Raw genomic sequence first — 22,551 nt, forward strand, 5'->3', positions numbered from 1 at the left:
CCAAGCCACGCACCCCAGCTGCAACACACTCCAGGTAACTGTATCCAGAGGGGCAGCTGCAGGACGGGTCTGTCACCTGTTTCAGTCTATCTCTGCTGCTCTTCCTCACTACAGGGCCAGGTCCCTAGCTGGTGAAAATTCCCATTTCCCATGGCAAGTGAGTCCTTCATGCCACAGAACAGGCACTCGCTCCTTGATGGTGGCCTGAACTGGCAACATCAGAGGAAGGGCAAAAACCTCTGCAGGGGACAGTTCCAGTATTGACTTTCCAGAGTGTTTTTTTTTCCTATCCCAGGTCACTTAGAAGTTGAGTTTGACCCCAAATTGGGAAGTTTTATCCCCTTCTGATCTGTAGAGCACCCTGGTTGAAATCCACACCTGCGCAGTGGGGCCAGCATGAGGACTAGACACCAAAGTCCTCAGATGGGGGCTTTAGAAGGACTTACTGTGTGGGCTGCAGGGGGTTAGAAGATGAGGAGGGGATGCTAGGAGCAGGACTCATTTCCATTTCCATTTCATTTCCATTTCATTTCATTCCCAGCCCTGGGAAGGAAATGGGGTCCAGTGGGTAAGATTGGGGGTGGGGTGGGGCTTCTGGATTATTTTCACAGCTCTGGGTGGTGGGTGAGATGTAAGGGGCGAGGAGGGGATGTGAGTCAGGTCTCCTGGGTTATATTTCCAGCTCTGGGAGGTAAGTGGAGTCCAGGGGGTTAGAGCAAGGGCATTTGGTTGCCAGGTCCCAGCTGTTGGAGTTGAGCAGGGTCAAGTGGGATAGAGCAGAGGGGGAGAGGCTGGGAGTCAGGGCTTTTGGTTTCGATTCTTCTCCTGGCACAGGAGTGAATCTTGTCCCAAATGCCCCTGCAAAGATCATCCACTGCTTCTCTGCTCATTAATCATTAACACCAGGGTTCACCTTCAGGGACACAGACTGAGTGAATGGAGCGTGTGAACCAATCCCAGCTGACTCATTTCATCCTGGTGGGGCTCCCATATCCCCCAGAGCTGCAGGTTCCCTTGTTCCTCTTCTTCCTCCTCATCTACCTGTTGACGCTGTGTGGGAACCTGCTCATATTGCTGGCGGTGGCCTGGGAGCAGCTGCACAAGCCCATGCACTGGTTCCTCTGCCACTTGTCCTTCCTGGACATGATGATCTCCTCAGTGGTGGTGCCCAAGGTGGTGGCCGGCTTCCTGCCGGGCGGCGGGGACATCTCCTTCTAGGGCTGTGTGGCCCAGCTCTTCTTCTTCCACTTCCTTGGCTGCACCTAGTGCTTCCTCTACGCAGTCATGGCCTATGACTTCTTCCTGGCCATTTACAAGCCACTGCACTACAGCGTCATTATGAACCACAAAGCCTGCCTGTGCCTGGCAGTAGTGACCTGGTTAGGAGGCTCCCTGCACTCCACCATACAGACTGCACTCACCTTCCAGCTGCCCTATGGCCAAGGGAATAGGGTGGGATACATCTTCTGTGATATCCCAGCTGTTCCGAAGCTGGCCTGCGGGGACACAGCGCTCAACGAACTGGTGACATTTGTGGATATTGGTTTCCTGGCCTTAACATGCTTCCTGCTGATCCTGACATCCTATGTCTACATCATCTCTGCGATCCTGAGGATCCACTCAGCCGAGGGCAGGCGCTGGGCCTTCTCCACCTGCATGGCTTATGTCACTGTAGTGGTGACCTACTATGTGCCTGGGTTATTCATCTACCTGAGGCCAGGATCCTGGCACCCACTGGATGGTGTGGTGGCTGTATTCTACACCACGTTGACCCCACTCCTGAACCCCCTCATCAACATGCTGAGGAACAAGGAGATGAAGGATGCCCTGATGAGACTGGGGGGCAGGAAACTGCCGGGGCCCTGAGCTATGATTATCCTGCTTCTAGCAGGAGCTTTCTGAGAACTGACCAGGGAGAGAGGGACTTGGAGACAGAAGTCAGGCCTCCCCTGTTCTGCCTCTGTTCTGTCGGGGAGCTGGGGTCAGTGGCTTGGAGTAGGAACATCTGAAAGTCCATTGTTCATTCTCCCCAGTCCTCACTCACTTTCACCAAGCTGGGGCAGAGGGTTGGGGTGTGGACTCTGGGCTGGGGGAGTTCAAGGGGTTAGGTGTGTGGGGGGGGGGGTGGTTCTGGGCTGGGGCAGGGGGTTGGGGTTCAGGGGAGGTGCAGGCTTTGGCTGGGGGTGCAGGCTCTGCGGTGAGGCCAGGGATATGGGATTAGGGGTGCAGGAGGAGGCTCAGGGCTGGGGCAGAGGGTTGGAGCACAGGAGGGGTTGAGGAGTGCAGGCTCATGGTAGTGCTTACCTTTGGTAGCTCCTGGTTCAGCAGCCAAGAGGAGTTAAGGCAGGCTCCCTGACTGCCCTGGCTCCGCATGACTCCCAGAAGCAAACAGCACATCCCTTTGGCTGCTGGGCAGGGTGGGCAGGAGGACTCTGCACACTGTCCATGTCTGCAGGCGCTGCCCCCGCAGCTCCCATTGGCTGCAGGTCCCTGTCTCCAGCCAATGAGAGCTGAAGAATTGAAGCTTGGGGTAGAGTGTGGGAGCAGCATGCAGAGACCCCCTGGCCCTGGCCACCCCTGTACCTAGGATCCAGACTTGCTGCCACTTCCAGGAGCCACACGGAGCCAGGGCAGGCAGGGAGCATTGTGCAAAAACGTATACAGGTAGGGTCTTGTATGAAAGCTTGTAGTGGTCTGAACTGGATGGTCAAGCTGAGGTATGAATACAGACTGTGGTTATGAAACTCTGTCTTATGCTCATGACTAGTACTACAAATCCCAACTCCACACAGCAGGGAGTGGGGGGTCCTCCCAAGCCTGTTGTGTACACAACACAAACCAAGCTAGGGGCTGTCAAGGCTGATTCCACACTCTGGCACTTTGGAGCCTGCAAGGACTCCAAACATTAATATTTGCCACTCCAGGCTGGTAATGCTGCCACCACCCAAGTGAAAACACTGCCTTCTGCCAATTGTAGCAGGACAGTCACCCCGCTCTGGCCCTGAAGGGGTTAAAGTCCAGCCCTGGGAGAGGGCTGGGGCTGAGAGCCAAGAAGAAGAGGCTGGGACGCAGCCAATCAGGGCCAGGCTGGGCCCTATAAAAGAGCTGCCAGGCCAGACGGCAGGGAGTCGCTCTCCAGCCTTGGAGGGAGAAGGGCCTGACTGCCTGGGAACAGAGGGTACCTGAGGCTGAGCAGTGCTGGGGAAAGGCAAGAGGAGCTGGGGAACTCCAGCCTGGCAACTCCCCAGGCTGAGGCTTTGGTAAAGGCCTGAGGAGGTACTAGGGCTCCAGAGGGGCAGCCTGGGGATAGGCAGAGGCAGCTGATCCAACCTCTTTGCCAGTGATGGGCGGCCATTGCAGACATCAGTCTGCCCAGTGAGCGGGGGCTAGATGATGACTTGGAGTTAATTGGAGTTAATGGGGAAACACTGAAACAACGTGAAACTGAAACGAAATTCTCTCTCACACACACAGGCCTCTATACAACCCCCCCAAGAACAAGCAGTTACCCACTGCTACTCTAGCAACGGGCTTCCCCCAACCTTAGCTTGGCTGCTGCCCCGCAGTCCCAACCCAGAGCCCCCTATGATCTGAGCCCTGGGATTCTCCCCACAGTGCCTGGCCTGTCTGAGCGATGCCCTGCCGGGTTTTCACCACTAGATCATGCTCCATGCAGACTTGTCCCAGTAAAGCTCTGGAAGCTGCCAGAGGCACGTTAAAAGGATCTCCGTGTAGCTAGCAGCCACGCAGCCCTGGGTAGCGAATGCCAGGCACTGAGCGAAGAATCCCGATGGGATGCCTGCTCTCCCCTGCTGACAGGGCCTGGGAACAGGACACCTGGGGCAAGGCTTCGCCTGGATTTGCGTCAGACAGTTAGCTCCCAGGAGCGTGGTGAGCAGCGTACCCAAGGGTGAAAATATCATTCAAATACTTGGCTGACTCAGGCACTTTGCCACAGCGGAGACAACGAAGCGGCTGTTCCTCATCCTGGTCCCGTGACAGTGGTGAGTGTGTCTGAGCCGGGGAACGGCTTTTCTTTAGGGACAGAGGGACTGTCAGACCAGGTTAACCCAAGGTCCATCCAGCCCAAGCTCTGATCTGAGGCTCTGGTACCAGCTCTTTCATAGGACGCACGGTACAAGAAACCCTACAGAGGGGAGCTAAGAGTTTATCTGCCTTTGGTGGGTCCTTTCTCCCTAACCTCTCCCAGTTTGGGATCACCTCATTCCCTGATCAGGAGAGGATACCCCCCTTCCTGCTTTGTACAACCCCCCTGATTTCATGCTGGCTGTCATCTGTGCAGGCGCTCTGGACGTTGACTTTCCTGCGTGGGCAAGTGTTGGAACTGGAACTGAAATCATGCAATAGACACACGGGCCAACAGGGTCAGCTTCCAGCATCGTTCAGTGGTTTGTGACACTCGGCATCTCTCCAGCACGCCCTTCCTGCATCCAGCAGGCTGATGATGGGTGACAAGAGGAGAACCCAGGCTAGATAGATAATGTGCAAGAGAGAACAGTGGTGTGTATAGGGATAGATAGAGAGATAGATAGATAATCTATAGTGATTGGTCAGGAGGTGACAGACTGGTAATCAGGCTATTTATCTACCTACATTAGCAGGACATTGTTCACAGATGATGTGAGAGGAGACAAGATGAGAGGAAGGACGGTCCAGCAGTGAAGTCACGAGCCATGAATCTGAGAAACCTGAGTTTAAATCTCCTGCTCTGATGCGGGCTTCCTGTGTGTCTTTGAGCTGTTCTGTGCCTCAGCTCATAGTCTGTAAATCCAGGGATGCTAAACCGTGGGAGAGGTATTTTGAGGAAAAAAAACATTTAAAAGTCTGAGGCTCTCACATGCAACAGCCACAAGGTCTAGATAGATACCGAAGGGGACGAATAATCGCCGTGCTATGGCTTGCAACGAGGGGCCGGTGGAAGACTAGTGTGAAAGGACCTCTGAGTTATGGTGACATGCTACTCCATTGAACTGAGTGTGGGAGAGAGAGAGAGACAGAGAGACAGACAGAGAGACAGACAGACAGACACATACTGGGGTAACTTCTGCTCTGATTCGCGCTGCTCTAGCTACTGTTGCTCTGCATAGGGGGGAAGCAGATGGAGCCAGGAAACCAAACGCCAGTGACGGAATTCATCCTGGAGGGTCTCCCAAACACCAGGGAGCTTCCCTCTCTCTTCTTCCTCCTCTTCCTCCTCCTCTACCTGCTCACCCTGCTGGGCAACACCCTCACCCTCCTGACTGTGCTCTGCGATCCTCGACTCCATGCCCTGCCCATGTACTGCTTCCTTGGTCACCTCTCCTTCCTCGATGCCTGCCTCTCCTCCGTCACCGTGCCCAAGATCCTGGCTGGCTTGGTGGGGCCCGGTGGCAGGGCCATCTCCTTCGGCGGCTGCGTGGCGCAGCTCTATGCCTTCCATTTCCTGTGCAGCACCGAGTGCTTCCTCTATACGGTAATGGCTTACGACCGCTTCCTGGCCATCTGCCACCCCCTGCGCTACAGCGTGGTGATGAGCAGAAAGACCTGCCTGTGGCTGGCAGCCGGCACTTGGCTCACCGGCTCAATCCATGCCATGATCCAGGCCTTCCTGACCTTTCGCCTGCCCTACTGTGGCCCCAATCACGTGGAATACTTCGTCTGCGACATCCCCGCCATGCTGAAGCTGGCCTGCGCCGACACAGCCACCAATCAAGTCGTCATTCTGGCCAACATTGGGGCAGTGGTGGCCAGCTGCTTCCTGCTCATCTGCGTTTCTTATACCTACATAGCCTCTGCCATCCTGAAGATCCGCACGGCCCAAGGGAGGCAGCGGGCGTTCTCCACCTGCAGCGCCCACCTCACCCTGGTGCTGCTGTATTATGGGCCCCCAGTCTTCATATACCTGCATCCCTCTTCGAGTCAAGCATCCGACGGGGTAGTGGCTGTATTCTATACTGCAGTCACCCCTCTGCTGAACCCCTTTATATACACCCTGAGAAACAAGGAGATGAAAAAGGCCTTGAGGAAACTGATTTGTGGACAAACACTTTCTCTGCATGCATAAGATAGATCCAACTCCTGGGAGACTTGCAAAGAAACCCAAGGACACAAGGTGCCCATCTCCCATGAGTGCAGGGTTCTCCTAGACCCTTATGGTAGGCCAGCCAAAACTTCTCTTCTATCTGGCCACTTTAGGAGGTTGTCATCTTCAATGCCATTCACTCCTTGAGGCTAGCCAAAGCTCTCCAGTCAGCGCCTAGATTATTGTTCACAGTCTGAGCTCAATGGTGGTAGTTTTTCAAGGTGGAGGAGTCAATGAGGAGGTGTCTCTCTCCCAGTGGGGGGGCTCAGCTGAGTTTCCCTGTAACAACAGTGTAACCGGTGAGGATCTAATCGCCTGGTACAATCAGCCCCGGGGCTGCCCCACCAGCCATTTCCTGGGGCTATAACTCCTCAGAGAAAGCAGGCCAGTTCAAACCGTTCACTGACTCATCCAGCCAGTCTCCGCTGCTGCATCTCATGGGCATGGAGATGGACTAGTTCAGCGTTGAGCACTGTGCTGGATTGACACAGCCATGGAAATTAACCACCCCAAATCTCTGTTATTGCAGAATTAAGGGTGCCCAGTTCACAGCGAGTGGCTGCACTGAATTCTGCATTAATCAACTTTTTGGACAGTTAATGTTGTTTTTCTGCTTCCCTTGGGGTTGCTGGGAGGCTAAATCCATGACAGATTTGCGAGTTGCTCAGACATGTCATCAGTGGGGTGAGGTGAGTCGGATCAACTCAGCGTCACTTTGCTGTATTCTGAATAAAGGGACCTGAGTGATGAGATGTGGAGTAGAAGTGAGTTTCCCCAGGGAACTGGATGAAGTGCTCTCCCAGAGCTGGATCAGCCAAGCGGAACAGGCTTTGGAAGGAATCCCAACAACTGGAGACCCTGGTTTTATTGCTCATTACAACAATTTTGTAACATAATGTGGTGCCTGCTAAACTTCCTTTGTCCTTTGCCTGCAGAGATGTTAAAAGTGACGGCTTCATTGCAAGTGACAGGTTTCAGAGTAGCAGCCGTGTTAGTCTGTATCAGCAAAAAGGAAAGGAGGACTTGTGGCACCTTAGAGACTAACAAATTTGTTAGTCTGTAAGGTGCCACAAGTCCTCCTTTTCTTTTTTCATTGCAAGTGGTCTCCTACAACATGTGTGAACCCCTTATGATAAAGTATCTCATACAACATACGACCTGAAGAGAAGTGACAGTCTGACCATTTTAACTATTGCTGAAGCTGTGTTATCTTCCTTAGGGTTTTATTCTTTTACTTATTTCGGTTGTATCTGGAGAATAGCAATAATAAAACTCCAGACCATTGAAATCAAAGGGAGGATCTGGGCCAAAGTTCTTTGTATTTAGCTGTGACACTCTGGTTCCCTCCTCCAGAGGTGGGCAAGAGCTCTGTCTAGCTCGAAAGCTTGTCCCCTCCACCAACAGAAGTTGCCCCAATGAAAGGTGTTCTCTGACCCACCTTTTCTCTCTCAGATCCTGGGGCCACCATGGCTACAACACGGCAAACAATATCTCATCTATCCATCGAGCTCCCTTATTTCGTCTCACTCATACGAAGAGAATTGAAAACTAGCTATAACAATGACTGCAGTACATTTCTTCCCCGTGGAATCCTGTCTTACATTTATTGGATGCTGAATGTTAATAAAAACGGATACCTTTTTTCAGTAGAAAGCCTGTGCAAGGTTTTAAACAGTATTTCCAGTTGTTGCCTGATTCTTTGTAATGATTAATCATAGCTGGATTGATTGCCAGTCCTGAGGATTTTTCACCCAAAGACTTGAAACTGCTTGGAAAATGTTAACTAAATAACCCACCTGTGAGGTGCCTCACTGCCTTTTGAAGGGTAGCCACCTCTGAGGTGGGACACCGTGGCTGTTTTACAGTGCACTATAACGGTGCATTACAGTAGAGGAAGAAGAGCCCTGTACCAAGTTCAGACCAAAAGAGTGAACAGAAGAAGGCAGAATGAGACAAACTGAGTCTGAGTTTGGGCTGGACACCAGCTCTGAGGAAAAGTGACAAGGCCACTAGGAGCAGAGAGTTGGTTTCAAGTTTAACCCAAAAGAGGGAAATTCCCAATGCATCATGCCCCCTAGCACCACACTGGGGCATTGAGGTCAGCATCGACTGCGAGGGGCCAGTGCCCCCTACTGGACCTCCCACCTCACTCCCTGAAGCACACCGTCACACTGGGACTCAGAGCCATTCCCCAGCAGGGTCAGCGCCAGGAGCGGGAAGGGAGTTCAGAGTCACTGCCCCTTTGACACTTGGCACCTCCGACAAGCAATACAACGGGCTGGGAGCTGGTGCCCGATGTCTCAGTGTTTCCACTCGTATGCGCCCTGGGAGTGGGGTGGGCCACTGCCAGGTACTGTTACTGAGCCAATCGAATGCCCCCTTTGCGCTAATGACCCTCAGCCATTAGTGGACTGGAACCAGTGCCCCATATGCCATTCCCATATTCACTAGCTCAGGGCCAGATTGGAGCTGAGGTGGCACCCCTTAATGGAGAAAGGCCCCATATCCTATTCCTAACCCCCTGAGCCAGCTAGACCCCTTGGCCTTGGTCCAGATCAGAGCCAGCTGCCCCTAGAGGGGAGAAGCCTCATATTCCATTCCCCACCCTGCACCACCACCCGAGCCAGCCCATCCCCCTGCTCTAGGACCGGATTGGAGCTGGTGCCCCCAAGAGGGGGAAGGCCCCGTATCCCATTTCCAGACCATCCATGAGCCATCTGGCTGTCACAGGGTGTTTAACTGTGATGTGCCACTCTGTACTTGTCTTTACCATCCATTTGTGAGGGATTGTTGCTGAGAAATTCTCCACGGAACCCGGGTCCATTTCATTGGCCGGAGTAAATCAGCGGAGTCCCACTGAACTCGACTGGTCTTGGGCTGATTTACCCCAGGTGGGGATCTGGTGTTAGATGTCTCCTTCTGCTTGTTACATTGTAATTGTTCTCCAGGGATTTTTGGCCTTGCTAATGTCTCACCTTGACGTAGCTCCCCTCTGCACGCAGCCGGGTTTCATTTAGCTACAATTCCCTTCTCTTTCCAAACATACACTCACTGTTTGCCAACATTTCTGCTGCGGCTAACAAGCCCCATAGGGACAATAATTCAAAGTTCTCCCTAATTAGCCCTGGGGATTACATACTTTGCAAGCAGGGAGCAAAGGCAACAATTAAAAAGTCAAAGCAGGGAGGAACTGCAAGTTTTTTAACAAGCCTCAATGGGTACCAGAAATCACGTGGTAACACTTTGACCAAGCAACAGGGAAACACACTGCACAGCTCCTTAAAACTCTAGTTACAGCTGTGCAGCTTTGCGGATCTGTCTGCTTCACAGCCAGCGGCGGGCCGGAGGCTCAGCAGCCGTATTTTGGCTACTCTGATTTACAGCAGCTGGGGATCTGGCACCACGGAGTTTATTATAACTACACCAGTGCACCCAGCTACAGGTGTGGCCTGTTGACTCCAATGGTGCTAGGCCGATTTCCAGCCACCGGTCATCCAGCCCCTGTCTATTCTGGGCCCTTAATTCTAAATTCCCTGTTCTGTTCATTCCCTCTGGGGCACCTGGGATCGCCACTGTCGGCAGACAGGACAAAGGCAAGATGGACCTTTGGTCTGACCCAGTCTGGCCGTTCTTATGTTCTTATGTACTTTTTATGAAGACAAAACTGTTCTGTGTAGAAGGATAAAGTGTCTCACACAAAATAAGAAGAGAGATGACAGACTGTCCATTTTTACTATTGCTGCAACGACCAGGGTTACATTCCGTAGGGCTGTGGTTCTCAGCCAGGGGTACACGGGGGCAGGCAGAGGTCTTCCAGGGGGTACATCAGCTGAAATGTCAGTACACTATTTATATTCCAATTGATTTGTTTTATGGTTAAAAATGAGAAAGTTGGCCCTTTTTCAGCAACACTTGTGTGTTTTTATGTCTGATTTTGTAAGCAAGTTGTTTTTAAGGGAAGTGAAACTTGGGGGTACACAAGACAAATCAGACTCCTGAAAGGGGTACAGTCGTCTGGAAAGGTGGAGAGCCACTGCCTGAGGGCTTTATGCTATTACTTTTCTCCATAGTCTCAGCACCTCCCATATAAAAAAAACGGGAGGGGTGATACTAAATGAGAACAAGGACACTGCTGATGGGAGCCAGGGTGTGCCTCAGGAAAGCAGGCCACTAATAACAATGAGACTCACGTCTTAGATCTCCCAGGCTCCGGCCTTGTGTTTTAACTACAAGGTTGCTATTAGCACCCCATCCGCTCTGGACAAAGCTGAACACCCAGATGCAATTCCTTCCCCCCAGGTTAGTTTTATACAATGAACGATAGGGACCGACACCTTCTGAAACAGGGAGTTTAAGGCCAAAAGGGACCCTTAGATCATCTGGTATCATCGCCCACGTCACACAGGCTGGAGAGTTTCTCTCAGTAGCCCCTGTATTAATCTCAATAAATTGTGCATGGCTAAAACATCTTCCTGAAGAGCGTCCAGTGCTGATCTGAAGACTTCAAGAGATGGGAAATCCACCCCATCCCTTGATAGTTGAGTCCAATAGTTAATCACCTTCACTGTTAAAACAAAACAAAACTGTAGGTCTTATTTCTGAGCTTGGAAGGATCAGATTTTTATTGGTAAATGTTTGTAAACATCAATTTCCCCATGCACACACACAAACCAATGGAAAATATTTCTAACCATAAAAACTGAAATTTACCGATAGACAAAAGTAAGGAAAATTTAAGGATATTGACCTTTTATATTTTCACATGTGATGTCGACCCTCCCACTACTAATTTTGTACAAATAGATCAAATAATTTTAAAAATGCTTAAAAATACCCATGGACAGGATCCATCCAACCTGAATTCTGCCAACCCTACTTATTTCACATTTGTCTGTCTGTAACGTCCAGCTATTGTTTCTCATCCTGCCTTTCTCTGCAAGAACATAGGAAAACAACTTGGCCTGGCGGACAGAGCTTCGGTGCAGACAGTGGAAGGGTTTTATCATTATTGGCAGTAGTGCCGAGGGGGTGTAGACACCCAGACACACAGTCTAGTCTCTTCCCTAAAGAACCGACAGTCTAAGGGTAACTTCCTGACTCTGCCACTAATGGCTGCATGAACTTGGGCAAGTCCTTTCTGCTTTCTGTGCGTCTGTTTTCCCTCCCACTTCTGGTCTGCCTTTCCCTGCTGCATAAGTAATCTCTTGGGGGTAGGGAGCCTTTGTCACTATCTGTTTTTACAGCACCCATCAGGCTCCCTATAGAGGCATAAGAACATAAGAATGGCCAGATTGGGTCAGACCAAAGGTCCATCTAGCCCAGTATCCTGTCTGCCGACAGTGGCCAATGCCAGGTGTCCCAGAGGGAATGAACAGAACAGATAATCATCAAGTGATCATCCCCTGTTGCTCATTCCCAGCTTCTGGGAAACAGAGTCTAGAGACACTTCCATGCCCATCCTGGCTAGGGTGACCAGATGTCCCGATTTTATAGGGACAGTCCTGGTATTTGGGGCTTTTTCTTATATAGGCTCCTATTACCCCTCACCCTCTGTCCCGATTTTTCACACTTGCTATCTGGTCACCCTAATCTTGACTAATAGCCATTGATGCGCCTATCCTCCATGAGGCCCTTAGGCGCTTGTTGAAATAATCACAGTATGGCACTAGCCTATTGTGGAGATGGGACACTAGGGCCCAGCAGATCCTCCAAGCCATTCTCAGGCTAAACCTTAGGGTAAAACCAGGCCCCTTCTCCATATCCCTTACCCTCTGCTGCCCCTTAGTGGCTATTCCAGTCCAACCACTTACAGCCATGTCAATCTGCGTTTCACTGAAATGCTGTTTGCATTCACTTCCCCTCATCTTTTTTTTTTTAAATTCCTGATATATTTCTTTGCCTGACAGTGAGACAGGTTGATGTTTCACCTTGTACTCTCATGGGCCAGCTGCTTATAACCATCTGTATGGCTTCCCTGATGTCGGTGTATGTGCGCTACATCAATATTCCTTAAACCACTTCCTTAGGTAAGTTGCTCCAAAGGCTAATCATGATTACAGAACTCCTGGCTAGGAAGGAGTACTGCAGAAAGGGATCTAGGGGTCATAGTGGATCACAAGCTAAATATAAGTCAACAGTGTAACGCTGTTGCAAAAAAACAGACATCATTCTGTGCAGCGATGAGCTGCCAGAAGCTCAAGAACTGGTTCCTTCACTCGCTCCGGGTCTTCGGTGGCACTTTGGCGGCACGTCCTTCAATCCTCCGGGTCTTCGGTGGCACTGAAGAACCCGCCTCCAAAACGCCGCCGAAGATCCGGAGTGAGTGAAGGACCCACCTCCGAAGGCTCGAAGTGCCGCCGGGTCAGTACAAATTCACATGGGAGCCTCCCCAGCCGAGATCTCAGGCGGGGCGGACAGGACGGTCCCACGGGCCAGATCCTGTCCGTCCCGCCTGAGCTTCCCCACCCCTTTAACAACCTGTTCTAAACCGGCTTCAAAATTTAACAACCGGTTCGCATGAACCGGTGCAAACCGGCTCTAGCTCACCACTGATTCTGGGATGTGTTAGAAGGAGTGTTGTAAGCAAGGCACGAAAAGTAATTCTTCCACTCTACTCTGTGCTGATTAGGCCTCAACTGGAATATTGTGTCCAGTTCTGGGCACCACATTTTAGGAAAGATGTTGACAAATTGGAGAGAGTCCAGATAAGAGCAACAAGGATGATTAGGGGTCTGGAGAAACATGACCTGTGAGGGAAAATTGAAAGAACTGGGTTTGTTTACTCTGAAAAAGAGAAGACTGAAAGGGGATATAATAACAGTTTTCAAATACCTAAAAGGTTGTTACAAGGAGGAGGGAGAAAAATTGTTCTCCTTAACCTCTGCTGATAGGACAAGAAGCAATGGACTTAAATTGCAGCAAAGGAGGTTTAGGTTGGACATTAGAAAAAACTTTCTGTCAGGGTGGTTAAGCACTGGAATAAATTGCCTAGGGAGGTTGTGGAATCTCCGTCATTGGAGATTTTTAAGAGCAGGTTGCACAAACACCTGTTAAGGATGTTATAGATGGTGCTGGTCCTGCCATGAGTGCAGGGGACTGGACTGGATGACCTTTTGAGGTCCTTTCCAGTTCTATGGTTCTGTGATTCTAGCCTGAATTTCTCTAGCTTCAGCTCCCAGCCATTGGCTCTTGTCATGCCTTTGTCTGCTAGATTAAAGAGCCATCTGCTCAGAAACCTCCTTCCCATGTAGTTGCAGGGAGACTGGGATAAAGTTACCTTAAGCCAGTGGTTCTCAACCTTTCCAGACTACTCTACTCCTTTCAGGAGTCTGATTTGCCTTGGGTAGTCCCAAGTTCCACCTCACTTAACAACTACTTGCCTACAAAATCAGACACAAAAATACAAAAGTGTCACAGCCCACTATTACTGAACAATGGCTGACTTTCTCATATTTACCCTATAATTACAAAACAAATCAATTGGAATATAAGTATTGCACTGGTATTTACGTGTATGGTACATAGAGCACTATAAACGAGTCACTGACTTTGCTAGTGCTTTCTAAAACTAGGCCAATACCTAGATGAATTGATGTACCCCTTGCAAGACCTCTGTGTATCCCCAGGGGTATCCCTGGTTGAGAACCACTGCCTTCAGCCATTCTTGTAATAATTCTTAAATCATTCTTGTAGTCACAAACTAGAGCATTGCTCTATACCTGATTTTCCAGAGCTTAAATCAGATGTAACTATTATTATTCATTATTTATATTACCCTAGTTCCCAGGAGCCCGAGCCATGAACCAGGACCCCATTGTGCTAGGCGCTGTCCAACATGGGACAAAAGATTCCCTGTCCCAGAGACCTTACAATCTAATTAGCCTAGACTACGGCTGTCAAGGTTCCCTCCCCACTCTGAGCTCTAGGGTACAGATGTGGGGACCTGCATGAAAACCTCCTAAGCTTACTTTTACCAGCTTAGGTTAAAACTTCCCCAAGGTACAAATTAATTTTACCCTTTGCCCTTGGATTTCCACTGCCTCCACCAAACTTTATCCGGGTTTACTGGGAAACGTAGTTTGGACACGTCTTTCTGTTCTCCTGGGATTTAAGGATGATACAGGGACCTGATTCGTTGATCATTCTGGTTAGAAACATATAGTCCCTTTCCCACTAGGTGTAAGTTGCCAGGTTAATATGGAGCTGTCATAAATATAAAGGGAAGGGTAAACACCTTTAAAATCCCTCCTGGCCAGAGGAAAAACCCTTTCACCTGTAAAGGGTTAAGAAGCTAAAGGTAACCTCGCTGGCATCTGACCAAAATGACCAATGAGGAGACAAGATACTTTCAAATCCGGAGGGGCGGGGAGAAACAAAGGGTCTGGGTCTGTCTGTGTGATGCTTTTGCCCGGGACAGAACAGGAATGGAGTCTTAGAACTTAGTAAGTAATCTAGCTAGATATGCGTTAGATTATGATTTCTTTAAATGACTGAGGAAATAAGCTGTGCTGAATGGAATGGATATTCCTGTTTTTGTGTCTTTTTGTAACTTAAGGTTTTGCCTAGAGGGATTCTCTATGTTTTGAATCTAATTACCCTGTAAGGTATCTACCATCCTGATTTTACAGAGGTGATTCTTTTTACCTTTTCTTCTATTAAAATTCTTCTTTTAAGAAACTGATTGCTTTTTCATTGTTCTTAAGATCCAAGGGTTTGGGTCTGTGGTCACCTATGCAAATTGGTGAGGATTTTTATCAAACCTTCCCCAGGAAAAGGGGGTTAAGATTTGGGAGGATTTTGGGGGGAACTCTTTCCCAGTAACCGGTGTTAGACATTTGGTGGTGGCAGTGGAAATTCCAAGGGCAAAGGGTAAAATAGTTTGTACCTTGGGGAAGTTTTAACCTAAGCTGGTGAAAGTAAGCTTAGGAGGTTTTCATGCAGGTCCCCACATCTGTACCCTAGCGTTCAGAGTGGGGAAGGAACCTTGACAGGAGCAGAGCCCGCTGACTCTGAGTGGCTCTGAAGGACAGGACTCCAGCCTCACCTGCCGTTACTCCAGCTCGGAGAGAACCCAGGGGAACCCAGGACCCAGGGGAACACGCTGCCTTCCTGGGGATTTTGTTCAAGGACGAGCATGCCGTGTCGGGGATGAACATCAGAGCTGAGCTCCGTACCAAAGAGAAGCACAGCTACCTGAACATTAGTGACGCGCAGCTGCAAGGCGCAGCCACCTACCTCTGTGCAGTGTCACCAAGGGCAGCTCAGCCTGGGCAAAAACTGCAGGCTGGTGTTTTCAAAGGTGCCGAAGGGGGTTAGGCACCCAAATCCCTTTGAAGTTCAGTGACAGTTGTGCACCGAAGTGGGTTAGGAGCCCTGTCATAAATATAAAGGGAAGGGTAACCACCTTCCTGTGTACAATACTATAAAATCCCCCCTGGCCAGAGGCAACGTCCTGTTACCTGGAAAGGGTTAAGAAGCTCAGCTAACCTGGCTGGCACCTGACCCAAAAGACCAATAAGGGGGCAAGATACTTTCAAATCTTGGCTGGGGGGGAGGCTTTTGTTTGTGCTCTTTGTTTATGTGGTTGTTCTCTCTTGGGACTCAGAGAGGACAGACAGAAATCCATCTTCTCCAACCCATCCTAATCCAAGTCTCCAATATTGCAACCAATACTTGTAAGCCAGGCAAGGCGGATCAGTTTGTCTTTTGCTTTATGTGAATTTTCCCTGGGTTAAGAGGGAGGTTTATTCCTGTTTTCTGTAACTTTAAGGTTTTGGCCGGAGGGGGATCCTCTGTGTTTTGAGTCTGAATACCCTGTAAAGTATTTTTCATCCTGATTTGACAGGGATGATTTTTACCTTTCTTTTTTTAAATAAAATCCTTCTTTTAGGATTGACTGATTTTTCCATTGTTCCAAGATCCAGGGGGTTGGGTCTTTGATCATTTTGTAACCAATTAGTTAGGATATTATTCTCAAGCCTCCCCAGGAAAGGGGGTGTAGGGCTTGTAGGGATATTTTGTGGGAAGACGTCTCCAAGTGGGCTGTTCCCTGATTCCCTGTTAAATCGCTTGGTGGTGGCAGTGTACCAGGTTTTAACCTAACCTGGTTGCAATAAGCTGCAGGTCCCCACATCTGTACCCTAGAGTTCAGAGTGGGGAAGGAACCCTGACAAGCCCCCTTTTCACAAAGGGCTTAGGGGCAAGTTTGTAAAAGGATTTAGGTGCCTAAAGATGGAGATATTATCTTCAGTAGGCACCTAAGGTTCCTACACACTTTTGAAAATCCCACTAGATGCACTAGTTTTTAAGATCCCCTTAAAAACCTGGACTTAGGACCCTAAGCCTCTGATGATCCATGGGATTTAGGATCCTAAATGGCCTAGGTGCTTTTGAGAATTGTACCCTAAGTGCAGAAGCGGTGGATAGAGTGTCCCCTGGGCTTTCCTCAGAGCTCAGGAAGACAGGGACGTAAAGTCTTGGCAGCTCTTTGTGTTTATAACATTTGCAGATGACACCAAGGGTTTACAAAGACTTTGGAGGACAGGATTAGAATTCAGAGTGACCCTGACAAATTAGAGACTTGTCTAAAAATCAACAAGATGAAAGTCAATAAAGACCAGTGCAAAGTACTTCACTTAGGAAAGAAAAATCTAAAGCACAACTACAAAATGGGGAGTATCTAGCTAGGTGGTTGTAATGCTCTTTTTCAGCATGATATTATATTATTATTTCAGTTTATAGGGGATCACCAACTGAATATGAGTCAATAATAGGATGCAGTTGTGAAACAGGTTAATATGATCCTTCCCAACAGGTGTCTGGGTAGTTGAAGTCCCGCATCACCACTAAGTCCTGTGCTTTGGATGATGTTGTTAGTTGTTTAAAAACAGCCTCATCTACCTCTTCTTCCTGGTTAGGTGGTCTGTGGTAGATACCTACCATGACATCTCCCTTGTTTTTCACCCCTATTCCCCTTGCCCAGAGACTTTCAACAAGTCTGTCTCCTATTTCTACCTCAACTTCAGTCCCAGTGTATTTCTGATATATAAGACAACACCTCCTCCCTTTCTTCCCTGCCTGTTCTTCCTGAGCAAGCTTTACCCTTCCATATCAATATCCAGTCATGCATATTATCCCACCAAGTCTCTGTGATGCCAACTAAGTCATAGGTCTGTTTATTAACTAGCATTTTGAGTTCTTCCTGCTTATTTCCCATACTTCTCGCATTACTATACAGACATGTAAGATTCTGATTTGATTTCCCCGCTATGTTCTCTAGCACTTAGTCCTGGGCATGAGTGCAGGGGGACTGGACTGCATGGCCTCATGAGGTCCCTTCCAACCCTGTGATTCTATGAGGTATTAGTAGCAGTGTCAAATGTAAGACACAGGAGGTTATTGTCCTATTTTACTTGGCACTGGCGAGGCCTCAGCTGGAGTATTGTGTCCAGTTCTGTCTGCCGCACTTTTAGAAAGTTGTAGACAAATTGACACGAGTCCAGAGGAGAGCAGCAAAAATGATAAAAGGTTTAGAAAACCTGACCTGTGAGGGTCTGGTTAGTCTTAAGAAAAGAAGACTCAGGGGGTTGAGGATGGACTTAGTCTTCAAATATGTGGGGCTGTTATTAAGCGGACGGTGGCCAATTATTGTCCATGGCTATTGAAGCTGGGACAAGAAGCGATGGGCTAAATCTGCAGGCAGGGAGATTTAGGTTGCATATTAGCTCAACAGAGCTGCTGCCTGGCTGGCTCTCGCTACTCTCCCTTCTCCTTGCTTTGAAGCAGCTGCAGCCCCAAAGGACCTTGTGAGGAAACCCCTCCCTGGCCATGCAGTCCCCAATCACTGAGTCAGGGCAGGGATTTAAGGCAACACCCCCCACTCCCACCCTTGGAGCCACAGCCCCTTTGCCTGCTCTGGGGAACCTTGCGGCTGCCCAGCAAAGCAGTCCCGGAGCCAGCACCTCGGCCTGGCCGCTCGGGGTCCGGCATGGAAAGATCAACCGGCAGCAAAGAGAAAACCATGCCCACCTTTTGGAAAGAACATCCCTTGGGAAAGCGATGGTGAGTAAGGTGTCTGCTGGTCCTGGATCTCTCTGCAGTTCAGCCTGTTGCCCTCCAGACAGCACTGCACTACAAACAGCAATGCTCTCTGTAGACAGGGCACACCAGTTTATTCCAGCCCCTGGCTTTTCCATGCTCTAGTTCTCTTGCCAGCCCCCTTTCTATGTGGTGAGGGGCTTGGGGGACTCAGCTGCAGGGCAGGTATTGAGGGGAAGGGAGGTAAGGTTCATGCTTGTGTAACCCAGAGGCACAGAGACCACTGAGGGAGATTAGTGAGTCCGCTCTACAGCCTTAGCTAAGTGCCAGCTGGCCTTTAGCTCATGCGGTAGAGGCTGATGCCTTTAGCTCCAAAGGTTCCCAGGTTCAATCCCACCTGCCAACACCCCGGGTCTGTCGGCATTACACTTGGCAGCAGGAGTCACTCGCAACTCCAGCTGTGACATCACTGCTGGATTTCTAATCTTGACCCTTCAGACCACAGCTCTCTCTCCTTCCTCCACTTGGCGCTGCAGGTGGAGAACAAGCGAGAGAAAAGCAGCTGTGTCCTGCAGAAGAGCGGGGATGCTGGGGCAATGGCCAAGATCCCAGGCTCAGCCATGGTGCTGATTTTGCTTTTCAGTGAGTAATATTCCAGTTCCCATTTCTGAAAGATTCTCCAGGTGCCTCCCCTTTCCGGACTGGTGCTGAGACATTAAACAGACCTTTCTCCTCCTCTTCTGCCATAAGGGATGCTCTTGGGCACTGGAATTGAATTTCAATGGAATCTGAGAGCCTAAATAAGGGGGATGGTGTGTGAGGGGCCCGTGAAAGGTTGTCAGTGGTTTTCAAATTGTGGGCCGTGGAGCCCAGGGAGTCCACAGACTAAGTCTAAGATTTCCAAAGGGGTCCATACTTCCAATGAAATTTTTTAGGGGTCTGCAAATGAAAAGAGGTTGAGAACCACTGCACCAGCTGGCCTCTTGAGGTCCCTACCAACTCTCCATGTCTATGATTCCATGAAATCCCTTCGGCTCCTTTCAAAATCCCTGACCCAAGAACTCAAATCAGGGACGGCATCCTCTGACTATCCTGTCTCTTACCCTCTCCTTGTGCCAGGCTGCAGCAGGGAAACGCTGTAACTCAGAGCCAGCCTTCAGTGTCAGGGGTGGAGCACAAGTCTGTTCCCCTAGACTGCACTGAGGTACCCAGACCCATAGATTTCAAGGGCAGGAGTGACCATTGTGACTTCCAGCCTGACCCCCTGGTGGACACCCCAGAGCCAGAACCCACCCAGCCACTTCTGCCTCCACCACGGCCCCCGGTCAGTTGTTCCCATGGCTCCATGTTTAATGTTTGCATATTAGTCTCAGCCAGACCTTTTCTGACTCCGGCTGTCAGCCATCGGGTCTTTCCCTTCCTTGGCCAGAGAGGTTGAAGAGCTCCCTGCTCTCACAAACCCCCACCCCATGGAGGTTCCTACAGAGGGGGTCGAGTCCCTTCTTCGCCTCCAATACCCTCAGGTGATCACTCTCCTTGGAGCTCTCCCCACCAGCTTGTTCTTGTAGCTCTTTTCAATTGCCAAAGTCCTTCTAGAAGTGTGGACATTAGTGCTGGACAAAATCTCCAGTCATGGTCACACAAGGGCCAAATCCAGAGATGACTCCACCTCCTTGCTGAATATCCCCTGGTTTATGCACCTAAGGACGGTATCTGCCTGCTTAGCTCCAGCATTGCTCTGAAACCTCTTGTTTGGATGGGTTCCGCCATGCTCCCTTTCAGAGCCCCTGCTCTCCAGGTCACAGCTCCTGTCCTGCCAGTGTGAACAACATCCCTTGTCCCTCGATGTTTGACCTTGCATTTGGATGGATTCACATGCAGTTCTAATTGAACCCAACTCACCAGGTGACCCAGGTAGCTCTGTAGCTTGGAGATGTCCTCCACCCACCAAAGTTTGTGTCCTCTGCAGACTTTGCCAGCAACAATTTTACATGAACTTCCAGATCATTGATACAGATGCTGAATAACCTGAGGCCCAGAACAGATATTTGTGGGACCCACCAGCAACACACATGTGGATGCTGATTCCCCTTTGAAGATCACACTTTGAGGAAAATCAGTTAGCCCGTTTTGGAGCCATGTTCTTAATTTGAATGTTGTGTGGTATTTGGGCAAACTCCCTACAAGAATCCATATATATATCACATCAGCACAGTCACCTTAATGAACCAGACTTTTAATGTTGCTCAGAAATGACAAACTGGTCATTGAACATGGACTGTTCTCCACAAACCCATTTTGACTGGCATCAACTCTGTTTCCTGTTTTAGTATCAGCCTTTTGGTAGATCCAATCTCAGCCATTCCATTATTTGGCTCTGGATCCCTCTCTTGAAATTGGTATGTCTGATGGATGAGGTGTGGGATATGTCCATCCAGATATCAGTGTCACGATCTAGAACCATTCCAGAACCTCTCTAGATCCGTTCAAAATCAATACAGATAGGACTATAATATGGTTTAAAAGAGAACTAGATAAATTCATGGAGGTTAAGTCCATTAATGGCTATTAGCCAGGATGGGTAAGGAATGGTGTCCCTAGCCTCTGTTTGTCAGAGGGTGGAGATGAATGGCAGGAGAGAGATCACTTGAACATTACCTGTTAGGTTCACTCCCTCTGGGGCACCTGGCATTGGCCACTGTCGGCAGACAGGATACTGGGCTGGATGGACTTTTGGTCTGATCCAGTGTGGCCATTCTTATGTTCTTATGTTCTTAGATGCATGAATACCCAATTAACTCCATTTAAATTCATGCTAGATTCATTTCAGTTGATGCTGTTCCATTTTAGATCTATCCATACCCCCATAGCCACCTGTAGATCCCTTCTAGATTGATGCACATCCCTCTACATCCAGTTTAGATCCATCTAGACCCCCATACATCCATTCTAGATCCATCTCCCCACCCTACCAGTACCAGACCCACCCGCTGTCTGTACCCTGCTGGTAGCTACAGTCGGGATCACCGACCTGACTCGGGGCCAGCAGGGGGGTTGGCTGGGAGCATCCATGTCCGGTCCCTGAAAAGGTGGGATGCAAGAATGACTAAACCAGTGATGCTCCTGGTTCTCTGTGTGTGAATCCCTGTAGGGGGAGAGCACCTCCCCTGACAGGCCAGGGACCCCATGGACAGGGGATGGGGCTGAGCCCCCTTGGGGGTTGATAAACTCAATGGGGGTGTCACTTTGGGTGTCACATACATGTTCTGTTTTAGGCCCGGGAGGCCTGGCAGGGGTGCTCCGAAAAAGCGAGGCTCAAACGTGGCAAAGCGGCGAATTAGTGGCTTTACTGAAGGTAAGTGACACACCCGCAACGGGGACTCCAAGCGTTGCTGTCACGGAGGCGGAGAGCCCAGCGCACCGGAGCAATGCCTGGGATGGAGTCCAACGAAGGGCCGGATAGCAGGCATTAATATACACTTAACATTATTAGCTCATATATAATTACTAAGGGGTTGTGCTTCTTTACTGGCAAGGGGCCACACGAGGCAGTCGAGGCCGGTTGTGGGCAGTTTCGACTGGATCCTCATGTCCGCCACGGACCGATAGTAACCGTCTGCACGAGAAAGCGTTCCTCCCTAGCTAGGCCGTCACTGAGTCTTCCGCAGTCCCTTACAATACACAATGTCTGGGATGAGGCGCTAGGATCAGGGTGATCAGAGCCACCGGCCTCTATCTCACACACAGGGGACAGGGGTGTGTTTTTTCACCCAGCACCGATACCGATCAGTGTTACCCACAGCCCACGTAAACAGGCGAGCTGGGGCAGGGCAGAACTTGGTGCTTGGAACAGTGACAGCAGCACAGAGATGCCCTAGAGGGGAGGCCCCACGGCTCATTCTGTACCCCCTGAACCAGCCAGTCCCCTGCCATGAGGCTGTATCAGAGCTAGCCCCCACCGCCTCAGGGGAAAGGCCCCAAGTCCATTCCCCACTCCCCTGAGCCAGCCTGTCCCCCATCCCAGGGCCGGTATTAGTCTCACCAATGCTGCATAGAGAGGCAAAATCCCTTCCCTGCTCCTATGCCCCTGTTCTTACAGCCCAGGCTCTGGCCAGTTTTGCCCCAGTGGTGCATGGGGAGTTCATGGTGTTGCTTGTTCACTGTAAGCCCCCCTAGATCCTTTGTTGAGCCCCAGTTCTCCAGGACACAGTCCCGGATCTGGGGAGGTGTCCGCTTCCCTGGGGCTGGGATGGAGAATGCTGCATCTGCTGGATTCTCACCGCTGGGGTGTGACTGGGCCCAGCTCACTAAGTGCCCCAGCTTGCTCCCTGCACCTGCCCTGGCTTTGTCAGCATTTACCACACTGCTCAGTGCTGTGACACCTGCAGATCTGATGGCAGCTTGAGCTGGGATCCTGGGGTGACTCTGGTTTC

At 50.1% G+C, this 22,551-nt stretch overlaps 2 protein-coding genes and 1 pseudogene across 2 annotated transcripts in view; 2 read left to right on the forward strand and 1 right to left on the reverse strand.

The window, feature by feature from the left end:
• LOC141996971 (cathepsin G-like) overlaps positions 1-22,551 on the reverse strand; it is a 97,175-nt gene that overhangs the window by 67,915 nt on the left and 6,709 nt on the right. The window lies entirely within an intron of this gene.
• LOC141996973 (olfactory receptor 10G6-like) lies at positions 934-1,866 on the forward strand (annotated as a pseudogene).
• On the forward strand, positions 5,120-6,064 carry LOC141997633 (olfactory receptor 10S1-like). The gene has a single exon (XM_074970053.1). The coding sequence runs from the start codon at positions 5,120-5,122 to the stop codon at positions 6,062-6,064; it is 945 nt and encodes a 314-aa protein (XP_074826154.1).

Source organism: Natator depressus, chromosome 13, assembly GCF_965152275.1.
Source record: "Natator depressus isolate rNatDep1 chromosome 13, rNatDep2.hap1, whole genome shotgun sequence".
Classification (NCBI taxonomy): Eukaryota; Metazoa; Chordata; order Testudines; family Cheloniidae; genus Natator; species Natator depressus.

Excerpts from the sequence above, each read along its gene's own strand:
- LOC141997633 (XM_074970053.1), top strand. The coding sequence starts at position 5,120 with ATGGAGCCAGGAAACCAAACGCCAGTGACGGAATTCATCCTGGAGGGT.